The sequence below is a fragment of the Cupressus sempervirens genome, chromosome 10 (genome assembly GCF_028749045.1).
Source record: "Cupressus sempervirens isolate cs-2001-9-10 chromosome 10, ASM2874904v1, whole genome shotgun sequence".
Classification (NCBI taxonomy): domain Eukaryota; kingdom Viridiplantae; phylum Streptophyta; class Pinopsida; order Cupressales; family Cupressaceae; genus Cupressus; species Cupressus sempervirens.
In genome coordinates, this window is record NC_143127.1 from 973666400 (window position 1) to 973684000 (window position 17601).

The 17601-nt window shown below is 37.4% G+C and overlaps 1 protein-coding gene across 2 annotated transcripts in view; it reads right to left on the minus strand.

Moving 5' to 3' along the window:
* LOC149537230 (rhodanese-like domain-containing protein / PPIC-type PPIASE domain-containing protein) overlaps positions 1–16819 on the minus strand; it is a 122900-nt gene extending 106081 nt beyond the window's left edge. For both annotated transcript variants that reach the window (XM_089807423.1, XM_089807424.1), the window contains exons 1-3: positions 16536–16819; positions 16247–16393; positions 5541–5635 (exon numbers count right to left, since the gene is read on the minus strand). In XM_089807423.1, the coding sequence (XP_089663549.1) occupies positions 5541–5635; positions 16247–16393; positions 16536–16794 (501 nt within the window). In that variant the 5' untranslated portion in view covers positions 16795–16819. The remainder of the gene's footprint in view (positions 1–5540; positions 5636–16246; positions 16394–16535) is intronic.
* Positions 16820–17601: the final 782 nt, after the last annotated feature.

Sequence of the window (17601 nt, forward strand, 5' to 3'; positions counted from 1 at the left end):
GCAACAACAGAATAGGATGAGGTTTGAATCCCACCAAAACCGAATGAGCCAAATAGGGAAGATCTTTCACTTCCAAAATGGCGAACGATCTAGAACTCCAATAGGAATTCGCAATACATAGAAGTAATCAAAAAGCATACCAAAGGACTACCCGCAAGCTGTGCTTAAATACCCGTTGGGAAACTTTCTGAGGGTGTACAAAGATAGCCGACAGTGACACAAACTACGGAAACAAAATAAAAAATGGGTTCGAGATATATTAAATCAATCGGCCCATTAACAATAGTTTGATAATTGATTTATTTTATAACGGGAACATTACAATCCTCCTGTCTCAAATTTTGTTTTTTCTCAAGCAATTGCAATGCCAGGTGCTAGAGAATGTGCTTGCCCTCCCATGTCACATTGTCTAATGGAAAGTGCTAAAGGTCAATAATTTTTGCTTGGGGGGATTGCAATTTCTTCTTAGGGCAATGATTTTTTGCCCTAGCTAGGTGATTTTGAAGGTCTGAAATTGGTTAAAGGGCAACAAGGTTGTCTTGGAAAGTCTGATTTTTGTAGAGCTGGGCGAATTTCACAAGGGGGCAGAATTTGCATGAGATCTGATTTTGTATATTAGAGAATTTTCAAGAGAGGCAAGGTTGGTGAATTCTGATTTTTGCTAGAGATTCATTATTTGCAAGGAGGACTGAATTTTTTGAGATCAGATCTGAACTTGAAGAGGCTCGATTGTTGGTAGAAGGCAGTTTTAAGGTAAGATTCTCATTCATTTTTAGAGGTGAAGATTGGTTTTAAAGGCAGATTTTATTCCTTGTTCTTGCTTGGTTCGTTTCCCTTATCTTCTTCTTGCACTATTCATCCACTACTTCATCATCTCTATTGATAGGCTGAAGTTTGGAGATTGATAAGTGTAAAGATAGGATTTGGAGAGGCAGAAATAAGCTAGATTCCATCGATAGAAAGAAGTTTGGAGATTTATAAGTGTAGTCCATATCATTTAGAACAAAGGGGCAAAAATAAGTGTTTAGGAAGCAGGAACCCAAAGGGAACAAATACCAAAAAAGACAAGGAAGACATGATGCCAAAGACCACCTTCTTCTCAAAAGTGAGGCGAGTAAGTGACACCAACAATCGGCACAGTGAACATGGTACAATTGAAAGGCATGACAGTGGTAATGATGGATCAGGTGGCCAAGTTCTTATAGGATAATCAGGATACTTATTTCATTCATCTAAGGCAAAATTGGTTACACAAAGGTGAGAAGGGAGTTACCAAGCCATCAAAGCTCACCCGATCAGATTTTAAGTTGGAGTATGGCGACCTAATTGTGTTTCTCAGCCGGATCATAAGCATGGCTCAAGGTATGCAATTCGAGAACTGGATGTACTATTTTATTGATGAAATTGAAAATGGAAAGAGAAAATTTGATTGGGCTAGAATTATAAGTGAAACTTTAGAGTTGCAACTTAGGACAACGCAAAATCAAAAGCAATTCTATATGGGGTCCTACCTCTTTTATTTGATTTAGAGGTGGTGAAAATTGAAAAGTGAATCTCAAGGAAGAGTGAATTTCAAGGAAGGGCAAATTTGGAGGAAGTGATTTGAAAATATTTATGGCTAGGCAAGGCTTGGTTATTCATGCAAACCAAATTCAAATAGGAAGGTTAGAAAAGACCAAGAAGGTTAAGGAACGCAAGGATAATGAAGGAGGAAAGCGAGACGAAAGGTTGAAAGAGGTCAAGTTCGATTTCAAGGTGGTGGCCAAGAGAAAAACTCTCAAATTGCAAGGAAGTTCACGTCTGGGCAAGCCACCGAGGCCAAGGCAAGATTACCCCAAGTGCATGGAGACCTCACAATTTCAAGGTCAAGACATCACGTACAAGCAAGTTCAAGTGGTGATGAGAGAGTTTCTAAGGATGAGCTCAGCATCCAAGGCTTCACCTCATCTCAAAGATTAAATAGATTTACAAGATAAGGTTGATGAGGTGGCAATTTCTTGTGCATGCAATCAAATCATGCCAAGTGTCCTATGTTCTCATTGGCTGACAAATTATTGTAATTTTCTTATTGGCCCACAAAGTTGGTGCCCTCATGTAATTGGTTGAATGATGGAAACCCTAATTAGGGTTTGTATGGTTTAATCTGGATCCTTCATTTTGCCTCTTAATCTTGGCCACTTGTAATTTTGAGCCCCTATATAAAGCCATTTTGTTCTCATTTGTAAAGGAGAGTTACGTTGGAGAATTGTTGCCAAAATACTATCAAAATTGTTATTTATTCATTGTTGTGGCTTGCATGGTGGATATACATGATCATTTTGGTGTATTTGCATGTTTCTTCTCATCTCTCAAATTAAAGTAGGATTTCATTTCATGTTGTTAAAGTAGAAGTAGATGACTAGTTGTATGATGATGTTAGTGAATGTTTGATAGGGATCTATATACTAAGTCACTAGCATCCTAGCAGCTTGTTAGAAAGCCTTGTGTGGTAATCTAGTCTTGATCGCTCCCAAGTTCTACTTGCATTTCATCTTTCCACTTCTACTTCAAGTTGGGTTGGGAGATAGGTGTTAGTGTGAAAACCCTAATAGTATCCCTTAGAATCATTGCACCAATGGAGGTAGCGCCGCTGGCAAGCTTTCATTTGGTTGGATCCCAGTCCATTTGCTAATTTATTCATTCATAGGAGTAGGAGTAGAGCAATAAGCAATTAGTGGTAGGAGGTGGAAGACAAATCCAAAACTCTACATGCTAATTTATTCTCTACATGCTAGCTTAATCCAAAACTCTTCAACATCAACAACAACAAATCTGGATGATAGACAATGAGCCCTCGATGCCTATTTATTCTTTTTCCTCAATAGGTCGACCTCCTTCTAGAACTTTCTCAAGTCACCTTCTAGAAGGAATATTATAATATTATTTTATTATTTTAATATTGCACTTTATAATTATAAAATATAACCTAACTCCTAAAGTGCAATATAACATTATAACATAAAATAAGGTTTCCAAAATTAGAAACATCCATGGTGATAATAGGAAAACCTTCATATGACCAAGAAATGAGCCAACCAAGCAACTGGGTAACTGCCGCACAATCTTCTTATCAAGTCCCATTAGCCTACAAGGATCAGGAATAGGCTAATATCTCTGAACTCCATGGCTCACGAAAAAGGGGACATTACACTCTTGGTTTCACATGGGCAGTTTCTGATACCTTCTGAATCACCGGGGGACTCACTTGGCAAGAATGTTGAGACATACCTTGCAGATGTGGTAGCCTGAGGTCACCAGGTGGTGATCTCTGCACAAGCTCGGCCTCTAGAGGGGATTATTCAAGAGTTGGAGCAGTTACTAGCGTTCATGAGAGTGGGTTGTTCCATAGCTTTTTCCACTTGTTTCAAGGCTCAAGGACGGCCAACCACAGAGACTTCACAGATGCTACAAGACTGGGTTGTTGGCGAACTAGTAGTTGAGAGCCAAGTGGAGACCCTCAGCCAAAAGATAGAGCAGGTCTTCAGAGAGACATACTATACTCTGCAGCGAAGGGAGGCAGATCGGGTAGTAGCAAAGAGAGCTCGAGAGGTGATGGCTACCCACTTAGCAGTTATTGAGGGGGATTTGGCTAACCAAAGGCAGGAGTTGGCTGGCCAGTAGACTGCCTAGGCAACAGAGAACAAAATTGGTAGCCTAGATGGAGGCTGCTAGGAAAGAGAAGGCCTTGTGTCAGCAGCAGTTGGATGAGGAGAGAACGAAGTCTATTGCAGACCCAATTGGCTCAAGTGACCAAGGATTCAAAGACCAAGGAGCCAAAACTTATGGAGGTTTCCCTTGTGGTAAAGACAGCATTGGAGAAATAGATGGAAGCAGAGCAGGACCTAAAGGCATGGACTCAACAGGTCTATGAGTTGCAAGTGTGCATGGCTTCTTCAGTGACATCATAGCCAGCATCTTCAAGGATGCTCTCTCAGCCCCCTTCTTAGTTTTATTTCTCTCATGTTTATACTGGTCAAACATTGTCTCCATTTTTGTTGTCAGTCATCAGAGACTACTTTCATTTTGTGGGGGATGATGTTGGCATAATTGTACTTGTCAGGAATGGGTTAAGTAAGTTGTTAATGAGTCATCAATGACCAAAGGGTAATTTGTTATGTCACGACGGTCCCTGCATATTCTTGTAATCAAACATACATATTCTTACAGTACTTGTTGATATGGTAGCTCTACAAAAGGACAAAATTTCAAATTCCTAATAGCAGATGGGACCAAGGGTCTAAGTCAAAACATAGACTTGCAGTTGTATACAAAAATCACTATCCAATAGCATTTGATGAAAAGTATACAATCCATTCTACCAAAAGCAAATCAAAAATAAACTTATAATTGAGTTAAATCTAGAAACACGAAAGCAACCCTCCAAAATTAGCACTCAACAAAAATTGGCTCCATGTGCTGCCTTAACAGAGATATACCTCTCCCCATATGGCTCAAGTACCCCTATAATGTATTTAATCCATGTCCATAAAGGCACAAAATCTCGCTGTATGGGGTGCTTTCATTTACATACTTTCCTATCTTACATGTTAGATTTGCATATTAATAGGGTTACCTATAGTATCTAATATGATAATATCGAAAAAAATAAAATTAACTAAAATAGTTTAATATGGCTATGTTGATATTCCTGATTTATTACAATTTAGTTATATTTTCTGTTTCCCTCTTTTCTGGCAAACAGATATGCAGTAATCTACAAACATAAGCTCCAATGGTATTTGGTGGGAAGAATGCAATCCCTTTCTACCAGAAGCCAATCCAATATCCACTTATAATGAATGAGTAAAGTCTAGCAACACAAAAACCACCATTAAATCTTACAACCTACCCTTTTGAAAGGCATCTTTGTTTCTCATAATAAATTGACAAATAGCATATTATTAAATGATGGTATAAAATTTATTATCCATAACAGTGGTCAACGGAAAAAGAAATTATTAGAGCAGAATCATTTCCATGATCTTTTCAAAAGTGAGAAACACACAAGGCAAACTGTTTTAAAAATGTGTAATTTTTTTTCTAGTCATTAGCAATAAGGGGTACAAAAGTTGGCCAAAACCACCATATAATAGAGATATCTTTGTTTTTGGAAGACGTTTGCAACTCACATGTTGCTCAATTCTTCAATAAAGCTCTACGGATTGACAACAGAGTTTTCCACAATCAAACTAATAATTTCTTGTAATAAAGTTGAAAGAAAGTAAATACCTTGTCCAAATTGGTTATCATAGTTTGATCATGTAAACATACATGGAACAGAATTTGCAAGACTATGGGAGTTTATTTTGGCTTTTTCATGATAGATTTAGTTCAAACTAATGGAAAATAATGTGCATAAATACCCATTATGATTGATTGAAAAGTTCATAATTTCCTAAGAAACTTTAATGTTACAATATATTACAATCATCTTTTACATTACAGGAAAGCAACATCATGATATTTTTTAATGAGTAACAGCATCCCATAAGCACACATACCATTTGACCCTTTCTTACCCACCCAAGCATTCCACCTTCTTTCTTCGACGGGCATATGGAGTGCTCTGTTGCCAAGTCACTCAGGTCCACTCCTTCTAAACACTTCAACAGAATATACAAGAAACTGATCAGCAATTGACTGTTTATATAATAGCTTAACTTTAATTAGAAAGAGGAATGTAAACAAATGAATTATATATTAAATTATCCAACTAATCATCCTCACTAATTAGCAAGAAAACCAAAAAACACACTAACCACCTTCTGAAGTTTCTTACACCCCAAGCACTCACCTTACCTTCTCCTCAAAACAGTCAGGAAAATTATATTATTCAAGGAGTAGCCAGAATCTCCAATGTGCCTCCTTGAGCGTGTGTATCCCCATATCCATATCCTGATATGGATACAATATAGCATGGATACACATCAGATTCCCTGCCAATGTGGCCCCAAAATCCATAATTTCTTGACTGTCACATACTATGTGATTTTAATTTTGATAAATTTGATATTAATCTTCCTTAGTTTAAAACAAACTTCAATCATGCAACAGTTGTTAGTTGGCATAACTGTAAACAAAACCTACGCCAAATGAGGAAGGTAAATGAAATGTTTTTCTATTTCAGCTAAGCCAGTTTTTGGGGTTATCTTCCAAAGCAACTCTTTCTGAAATATTGTAAATATTTAAAATAACTTATTATTATGTGTGTAGCAATTATATGTCTATATTGCTTATAGTGCTTTTGAAGTAATGAAAATATCCTCTAATGACTTAGAAAATTGTGTTAAATGTGTTTTTTTTTTTTATGAGTGTCTATCGAAGATGATGCTAAAGCAATATTGAAAAATACTGAATATAAATTCACACAACTGAAACTGAACTAGTGGTATTCAATCCCCAAAAAGCAGAACATTTATTGATTTCAACGCTCCCTATATGGATTGGATCTGCATTAAGTATTCGTGGAAGAAACACATCCCATGAAAAGACATGTCTCCACAAATAAATGTCTGTCATGATATGTCTCATGAATGTGCCTTTTCATATCAAATTTAGACACCGGCTCTCTAATCAGGATTTATTACTTAACAAACACGAATTTATTAAGTTCAATCTAATTTTCTCTTGCACAAATAAATAAATATCCAATCTGGAAATGGTCACCTATAATAATGCTCGATTGGATCCTATGTGAAACATGAAATAGCAATAATCTGCAAGTAATAATCTCTAAATGCAGATCGATAATATACTTGGGACATATGGTGCTTCAATCAGTTATATGAATATTAATTGACTTCCATAAATAACGATATCAACAATTTGAATATGTGTGTGTGTGTGTGTATCAGTACACACACACACACACATTCATGTGTATATATGCAAAATACAATCAATCATCATTCTATATCTGACCAAAGCTATCACCCTCAACACTCCCTCTTAGCTAGGGAAGATAAAGAATCTAACAAAGTATATTTATCAAAATAGGCTTATCTATTGTGAGAAGTGATATCACCTAACTCGTGGTATCGGAGGATATAATATGCTCAAGAATATCAAGTCAAGTGACATTCTTCTTATATATCCAAGCTATGGTATGTGCACCGACATCAAGTCTCATGATGTCTACCATAACCAATCATGGCATATCCACAGATACACTTATCTACCATATTTCATCTCATAAGGAACATAATGATCTTCAATTGATATCAAGTCTCGTGATATCTATCAAAATGTCCAAGAGATACTTAACTATCATGACATGTCCACAAATATCAAGTCACATGATATTCATCATGATAGAGAACTAGTCATTCTAATGTCATCACCTTACAATGTCGATACAAGTGTATATTATCTGAAAGATCGTCACCTTTCAATAATGTAACAGGGGGCTCATAAAGTCATGGAGTCACACACATGACAATATCAGATTTTTCTCGAAATCCCATGGATTCTCTCACAAGGTGTTGTCACGGCGTCACACACGTGACATCCACCATGAACCATATCAAAGGGTGGATCAACTATAGCTCAATCCATAGGGTGAAAACAATGGCTTTCACCTCAAACATCTCTCTCAAAGGAAAGAATATGCAAGGTACAAATAATAGATCCCTAATGCTGAAGTTCCTTTTCAGCTAAGGCTTCATTCTCCAACATATCAAGCTTGTCCCATAACTATACAAAACTTTTCGTACCATCTTAAATTGGAAGCACTTCAATTTATGACCATTTAGCACCTATATAATGCAATTTAATGTTAAATCTGCATTTAGGATGCATTTGCATTTTTCCCTTGCACTTTTCTTAAATGAGATCTAGGTAAGACATAATAAGTCTTCCTTGGCTTTCCTATCCTATAACGCAAAACTCAAGGTAGGATCAATTTACTCAAGTCCTCCCCTTTCTCTCCTTCCAATCATCTTAACTCCTCTTTTGTAGTGAAACAGGATTTTCTCGAAATTTGCAAAGTTTTTCCAAGTTCCGTAACCTATTCTGGTAATTTAAGATAGTCTCAAGGGCTTCTGCACTTGATTGGTAGGGACATAGTGCATCCCTGCCCAATCAGGGATGCAAGGGGTCCCTAATGAACCAATCAGGGACACAATGCCTCCCTGCTTGGGACCCATTTTTAGTCCTCCCTTTCCGGCCCAACATCAAGGGTAGATCTAGGCTTTTGTTTCTTGCCTGATTGGCCGATGGGAAAGTTAATCTGGAATACTTTATAAGCACCCTCAATTGCTTCATTTGGCATATGGCATGATGATATGTGAGCATGCCTGAGCAATCAAGCAAGCAAGAGCAAGAAAGCACGCACATACTTCATGTTGACAAGCCATTGTGGACATCCCAATTTGTCTTAGTACATTTGCAAGAGGAAAGCAAGGAGGCTTGGAAACATCATTTGAAGCAAGAGAGTTCTTCATTTCTCCATTCTATCATTCAAGCATTCAATATTCGATTATGGAGTAACAAACACGGAATATGACTATGGCTTAGAGTACTTTAGCCTTGGGGGCTTGGTATTCTTTCTAGGTTATCCTCAAATCTATGTATTGTTACTTCATTATCATTCAAGTTCAAAACGTCATGCTAGGGTTTGGATCTAGGGATTTAGATCTTGGCATTGTACATTCAAAGCTCATACACGAGCATTACACACATTACAATTGATTCAACGACTATCCGTGGAGGTGGAAACCACCAAAACGAGGGGTTGACTAAGGCAAACCCCTACATAGCCACCCAAAAACCCCATTTTCAAATATTAGCAGATTTTGGAAGGTAGAATAAGTATAGATCTGGATACCCTTTCCGTTGAACTTCCGAATTGTGAAATTAGATTCGGATTCGGACACAATCAATCAAGGAAGCAATTCTTCACTGCATAAGGAAAAGTCACCCCTGCTCAAAAAAGTCGACTCTACCCGAAGGACAAAGATTTCTGGGTTTTGAAGATTGGACAGTTTTAGGCCTAGATCCAGCTTTGTTTGTTGACGGGAGTAGCATAGCAAATAGAAATTCAAATTCAATCATTTGGCTCCTTTTTTTATAAGTACTTCACTTGTTTTTGTCAATTCAGTAATTTGTGTTTTACTCTATAGCTTCATTTCATAAATTTAAAATGATTTACGTGGATTGCAAAGACTCGGTGCATCTTCATAACCATTAGATCTTGGTTTGAGTCGGTGCTCTGTTATCATTGGGCTTGCATTGACCTACCTTATAAGATTTAATATCCTTGAGGATAGGTTGGAAAGAATCCTTCTCCTTGATCATATCCTCTTCAAGTGTGAGGCTTTTGTGATGAAATTAGGGTTTTAACGCTTGATTCACATTTCCCACTACACACTTATCTCTAGCATAAGGCTTGGCAAGAATGTTGATGATCTGTTCTTCAATGATAATGTACCTCAACTAAAAGTTAAAGAAACTATCTCATCATGGTCTACTCACTCAAAATCAATATCATCGAATGTCAACAGATGTAGATCCTTAAGTTGCTCCCTCTGTCACGAAGGCATGTCTTGTCCATATACTCCAATCACGAAAGATATTAACGCAGTGCAAGGTAGAAGAATCTCCAAAGGAGATGTCCAAACCCCCAACAAATAACCACACAGCAGAAACACAACAACAATAATGCAAGATAAACTTGATTCCAGCTAGTCCAGATCCACAACTGGATAAGAACACCAAGAAGAATCCACAATTGTACCCTCAAGTCCACCAAGCAGTCCTCTGGTTTTCAAGCCGTAGCCCTAGCTCTTCAAAATTCGCATCTATACTTCATCCCCTTCTCCAAGCTGGAATGAATAACTACTACCTAAAGACTCTGCAAAACCCCTTACTTATACCCAACTAAGCCACAAGTCGGCCCAACTCATTACAAACTAAATTAAATCTCTTACATTGAATATAGGTCGAGCCACAAGTCGGCCACAACACAAATTAAATACCCATACATAAATTAATGCCAATAGTCGGCTCACAGACAACTCAGGACGAATAGATCCAAGACCAATACAAGCACACGGCACATACAAGAACACTCAACACCCACTAGGTGCTACAGTAACTTGGCATCCACTAGAAGCTACAATAACTCGACATCCATTAGGAGCTACAGTAACTCGGCATCCACTGGAGCTACAGTAACTCGGCATACAATAACCAGCTCAGTAGCAACAAAAAATTGGAAACCACTGGCACTCGGCTCCAACATGCAGGATCACAAGAAAGCATAGGATGCTCCCGCATTAGACACCCCAAGTTCAAAAAGATGTTCTAGTAACTGAAAGAACATCTTTTGGGATTCAACACATAAATCCCAAATTGGTTCTTCACATACATACATATCCTCCAAATCTTCAACTTGTACACTTTTTCGCTTGTTCTTCTTATGCTTCTTCACATCCATCTTAGGTGTGCTACAAGTTTGTTTTCCACACTGATCTTCAACCTTCTCAGAATCTGCCAACTCAACTCGGTTGCCAATACTTAGGTTCCTCCTACCAAGCTCTTCATTCTACAAAGGAATCAAGGAAAACTTCCTGCCACCTTTCTCAATAGTAAACACATTCTTGACACAATCATGTGCAACCCTGCAATCATACTGTCAAGGTCTACCAAGCAACACATGTCAACTGTTCATGTCCACAATATCGCACAACACTTGATCATTATACTGCCCAATCTGGAAATCAACAAGGCATTGCTCCCTCACTTCCAAAGCATGTTCACCATGCAACCAGCCAATCCTATAAGGATAAGGATGTCTTACTCTCTTCAAACCAAGTTTCTGAACCATCTCCTCAGCAACAAGGTTATCAGTGCTACCACCATCCACAATCACCTTGCAGACTTTACCACCAGATCTACAACAAGTCCTAAACAAACTAGTCCTCTGACAAGAACCCAATGGCCTCTCAACAACCAATACTCGTCGAGCCAGCAAACTTTCTCCTTGCTCAGGCTGACTGTCGTGAACTACAACATCATTTACAACATCAGTTGTCCTTCCAATCGGACATTCAAAAGATCTATGCCCTTCTTTACCACATTTGAAACAATTACCTCTGCATCCACCTCCACCTGTTCTTCTTTTCTGATCAGCAAGTTTTGGTTTACTTTCAGCACTCAGTTTAGCTTGTGCCAAGCTATCCTGCTTCTCCTTCCCTCTAGCATTACCTTGACTTTTCCTTTTCAACTTATCCTCTGCCTTCAGGGCATACTGATAAGCATCCTCAACTGAAGAAATATTCAGCATACCAACGATGTCATGAATATTGAATCTCAAACCATTAATGTACCGAGCTACCTTTTCCTTTGACAATTCTCTATGATCAGACCGAATAGTCAACTTGTAGAACTCCTCAATATAATCTTTCACAGACATATCTTTCTGCTTCAGATTTTGCAATCTCTTAAACAACACAAGTTCATAATCAGCAAGAATGAACTTAGCCTTCAACTTAGTCACCATCAACCTCCAACTAGTGATCTTCATTTCACTTTCCTCTTCTCTGTCTCTTTGTAATTCTTTCCACCAAAGAGCAGCATGTCCTTTCAGCTTAGTTTGTGTCAACCTCACTCTGAGTGGATCCTCAATATCCTCAAGCTCAAAGTAGTCTTCCAATTCACCAATCCAATCAGTCAGGTCTTCAGGAGTCAAAGTACCTAAGAAATTAAAAGCATTCATCTTATGCTTCAGCTTTAGCTGAGATCTAGGTCTAGCAAACTGACCAGCCCTAGTTCCAATAGGTCTCTCTACACAATCAATTATGTCCTCACCACTAGATCCAACAACTTCAAAGTCTTCAGCAACTTCCTCATAACTACCTTCAATGCCCACATGCCTACGTAGACCACCTAAAGCACTTACAATTTCAGCACTCATGTCACTTTTCATCAATGCAATCTCAGATCTGAACTCTGCTCTAATCTTCTCTGAGATCCTTTCTTCTACAGCATCACTAAGATCATCAATTGCCCTAGGGTCCAATCTTCTTGGAGGCATCTTCTAAAATTTTAGCAAACCCTAAGCAATAGATCCACCAATCCAGAAGATCAATCAACCACAAGATCAACCTTCTCTGTAAGTCCTGGTGTAGATAACCTCAACTTTGGCGATCTGTCAACACATTCAAGAACAACCTTCGCTCTGATACCATCTGACGCAATGCAAGGCAGGAGAATCCCCAAAGGAGATGTCCAAAACCCCAGCAAATAACCACACAGCAAAAACTCAACAACAATGATGCAAGATAAACTCGATTCCAAGTAGTCCAAATCCACAATTGGATAAGAAAACCAAGAAGAATCCACACTTGTACCCTCAGGTCCACCAAGCAGTCCTCTAGTTCTCAAGCTGCAGCCCTAGCTCTTCAAAATTTGCATCTATACTTCATCCCCTTCTTCAAGATGGAATGAATAACTACTACCTAAAGACTCCGCAAAAACCTTTACTTATACCCAACTAAGCCACAAGACAGCCTAGCTCATTACAAACTAAATTAAATCCCTTACATTAAATATAGGTCAAGCCACAAGTTGGCCACAACACAAATTAAATACCCATACATAAATTAAATACCAAAATTCGGCTCGCAAACAACTCAACATGAACAGAACCAAGACCAATATTGGCACACGGCACATACAGGAACACTCGGCACCCACTAGGTGCTATAGTAACTCAGCAACCACTAGGAGCTACAGTAACTCGGCATCCACTAGGAGCTATAGTAACTCAACATCCATTAGGAGCTACAATAACTCGGCATCCACTAACCAGCTCAATAGCAATAGAAAATTGGCTCCAAGATGCAGGATCGCAAGAAAGCCTAGGATGCTCCTGTATCAGATATCTTGTTCCAAGGGACTCATCATTAGGCACGTGATTTATTAGTTTAATAAGAGCAACTTCCCATACACAAATGTACTTGTCTGATTCAATAGTAACATGAGTGAATGTAATAAACTGTGGATTTATGCCCAAATTTGGCTACATCAGGCGTTCATGCTAATTTGGCTTCCTTCCAAAGCTCCAAGTACATTCGTTGACCTCCTAACTTTCTCATCCAAGGTTGCTTCTAATATAATGTCAAAGTCCCCTAAATCCTATTTTTCTCTTCTTCAAAAATGTTTCAGCCATCAACTTAGTCCCATGACTGTAAGCATTTAAGTATCCATCTATCCTCGAAGATCAATTGAATCAGATCCTCTAGTTGCTCCCTCTTGTCATAGAAAGATGTCCTTACATAATTCCAATCAAAGAAGATAATTTTCTTTAATAGACTCACATCTTCTAGCATGCTCAACATATGACTAAGATCCAAAACCACTTTGAGCTATAGTCCTAAGATTGAGTCCTCTACAATGCCTTGGTAGCATACCTAATGCACCATTCTTCTTTTCCTATAAGAAAATCCCTAGAGGCAAAGGAAAAGATCAAGGCAAATAGCTCGTATAGTACATACACAAATACATATAAGAGAATGTCTACAATAAGCAAATACATGTAATATTCAAAAGATTGAAAATACGTATCTCGTTATTCAGGAGTAGTTTCTTGTACACAAATGTTTCAACACATATTTATTATGCAAAGGATCTATCACTACAATTTTATATAGTCTAGCTCCTTTACACAATTATGATGCGCAAGTTGTTTGACAGTCATTTGAGTTTTGATAGTCTCCTTTCTTACCTCCTTGTTATGAACTGAAATTTATACTTCATGTGTACGTCTAGTACAATTCTTTCTTTTCCCAAACGGTATCTTGCCAAACAATTGCTTCCTTTTATTCACAAGTTTACTCCTTTATGCAATTCTTCAAGAGTCCTATTACAACTTATATATGGCCTCATCTTTCATCCATTAATTTAATTGGAGATTTTACTCATAAATTTATCTTCATCAATTTTATCTGTCATGCCTCCAACAAATCAATTTTCTGCAATTGTTACATTCCTGAGAATCACACACATGCAATGTCTATACTTTTGGATTTTGTAAAACACATTTGCCAGGGCATTATGTCCAACAATTAATCTAAAGCATCTTAGGTGTCTTATTTTATCAAGCATAAAAGTTGATAAAGCCTCTTCCACATATCCATGGTGCATATCCTGCAATCATTGCAGGCCATGAAGCCGCATCTCATTTCTCAAAAACTTGTATTAATACCAATTTCATTTTATGCATATCTTCACGACAATTATATTTTAGGCAACTACAGTATTTGATGAATTTTTCTTCTGTGCTTTTGATGGATAAATTCAAACTAATTCACTAATATCAATGATATGAAGCTTTCTTATGATAAAACCAATTTGACAACAGTGCACTCAGCAACCCGATATTCATATAAATCTGCAGATCACACGCAGGCATCACATAACATTGTGGACATTCACCATGGATCTACAACTCCATGTGCAAAAGCTTGACACCTGATTTTATAAGACGCAACATGTATTTGTTGATTACACATGGAATGAAAGCCTTCAAATGAACTTCAAATTTGATGTTTGCCTCTACAAAGATATTCATTCATCGAGAGCTTCCTCAACCATTTTGTAAAAACTGTCCACATAAACAAGAGGATGAAGAATTTCGTCTTCTCACACGAAATCGATTTTCCACAATCTTCCCTAATGGTGCAACAGTCACCTATTCCTTAGAACATTGAATTACTGCAATCACCGAAGTAAATAGGTTTTGCTTTCAAATTCTTTTTACAGATCACATCGGAGAGTGATGTGAAACAATTTCTCTCTATTCAATGTTAAAGTTTCACAATTTAAAGGTGAAGAGCACACGATTATACTTGGGGGGGGGGGGGGGGGGGGGGGGGGGCGCCGGTGAATCAGTAATATAACAACTTTGCCAATTTATAACTTTTTATCCAAACAATTGCTTTAATAACTTCTAATGCTAAAATCAATAATTATGCACATGAACACAATAACACAAGATTTACGTGAAAACCCAATGCAGGAGAAAACCACGACAAAATAATTGCTTTTATATAAACTTGTTCTTTTACAAAAATTTGTAGGCTCCAACCTACTACAAGCTTCAACCCCTATGTTTATGAGCACCGGCCCATTGGAAGCTTCAACTCCCACACTTCGCAGGCTCCAACCTACAAGAAGCTCCAACTCCCTCTGCTATTTTTGCGAGCACCAACCCACTATACTTGAATTTGACTTTCCACCACTTTTTTTGTTGCTTTCTCAACTGATGGTGGTCACTTGTGATGAGAGCCATTTCTAATCCATTTTTATGCCATATTTTAATCCATTTCATGTACCCTCATACTCACTTCCATGTTTTATTTCAATTCTAATTCATCCCATTTTACCATTTTGTGTTGCATGTGATTTAATATATTTAAGTAGCATCTAATGTGGTTTTGGGATTAAAATATGGAAAATCTATTATTGATTAATTTACTAATAATCAAGTTGATTGGAAAATATATTATCCATGATTCTTTACATTCACTTAGGAGTAAAAGTAGTTGGAGTTAGCAAGTTTCAGTTTTAGTTGAAGCAGAAATGTTTGAAGTTCAAAAGTTATATTTTCATTGCACATTGGGAAGCCAAATCTTTAGCAATGCAGGTAGTTGATGTCCATTCAATGAATAGCGTAAGTCCCCTGTGATTACGAGTGAATCACATTATTCTATTGAGTGAATATCCACGATAGAAAGAACCTTGAAGTCATTTCATGAACTTATTTTGCAAGCTTAGCATGAGAGATGACCTTATATCAAGAGAGGATTATATAATCGGTGTTTCAGAGAAACATTGATTGTTTGATTCACATCTACGGGCCCAAAAAAAACATCAGTAGAAATCCCAAGCTTCGGATTCAATAGCTGAGAACTTTGATTTGGCCTCAAAGCATCTGAAGACATTCCAAGCTTGGGGCTTATTAGTTGAGAACTTTGGATTCATGGTTTTCCTATTCCGACTCCTCTAAAACAAGAAGTCAAAAGAAAATATGCATTACAAAAACAAAGTGAGATGGGGTCTGGCTGTACAGCATCACGTTCAATAATTGTTTCAACTGCACCTAGAAGCCAACTTGGAAGGATGTCCTTATCATTGTGGAACGGAATAATTATCTACGAAGGCAAACGAATACCTATCAAACCAATGTCCGTATAAAAATACTTGCCTTGAATTATTCTCATCTGCAGCTCTACGAGGAGCTTGAGCTGATCTTCAGGTACTAATAAGTGCTGCACAAGTATTTCCCTGTCCTCTAGCGTGCTAGGTGATTCTTTGATTGAAGCGGCTGAAACGCCATCAGCACTGAACGAAACTGAAACAAGGTGATGAAGACGTTACCAACAGCTTTATTTGGTTCCAACCCGGCACACACCCAATACCAAATGTTTATTACCCAGCTGATTTTTTACGTTAAAAAAAAAAAAAAATTTAAAATTGAGCAGATTCCGAATTACCTCTTCCTGAAGATAATCTAGGACCCATTCCGTGACTTGTCTGCTTGACAAGAAATGATGCCCTTTTTGAAGTTAAACGAGTTAAAGTGAAAATAGGGGCGATGGAGATCTTGGGTAATGATATGAAACTAGTTTGTTCACAAAATACTGAGTGGGAAAGCTTTCTGATGAAGACTCTACAGCCCAAATGCAGCTTGGAAGGAGAGGGAGAATAGCAATGAGCAGACATGACACCAGATACAATGGGAGCCCTTGCCATGATTATCAACGTCTACTTGCGTCGTGAGCTTTTTGGCTTTTTTATCTCTAAATTTATATTGCAGGGCCTTCACTGGCTTAAATTTTGATCATTGAATTAATCAGCAAATTATTAGATTAAACATATTGTCTGTCGAACAAAAAAACCAAAGAAAGACGTTCCGATTAAATGATGCAAGTTCGGATGTTCCAAATATATGATTCAGTAGTTTACCTATTTTGTATTAAAATTGATTTTAATTTTAAATGTGTTACCTATTTTAAAGTTGATTTTAATTTTAAATGTGTTACCTATTTTAAAATTGATTTTGATTTTATTTTATTTTTAAATTAATTGATTTTATATTTTTTTGCATTTATGTTATATTTTGTTATTTGTGGGAGCTTTTTTCCTAGTTCTACTTTTTCGTACATATAATTTTATTATTTATTTTTTCAATATTTCAAATTTTCACTCATATTGTGTGCAAGTTGGCAGAATCTCTAGGGTAAAACTTGTTAGGTAGATATTTTGCTACTGTTAGCTTATGCAAATTTGGTTGCAAAATAGGGTTACTAGCCACAGGGTGAGACAAAGTCTCTCCTACCTTCAAGGGAATGTTGCCCCTTCTTACCGTTCCTTGGATCAACTCAAGGTAACTAAGAAGTTAAGAGATATTTATAGGGGTGTTACTGATATTCTTTCATCTTATATCAAGAAAGAATCCACTCACTCACAGAGTAGGTAATGGGTAAGATTGATCTCTTTAACTACATTTCTATCTATCAGTTGGAAACAATGATATCGATACCAAACACTAACTCAAAG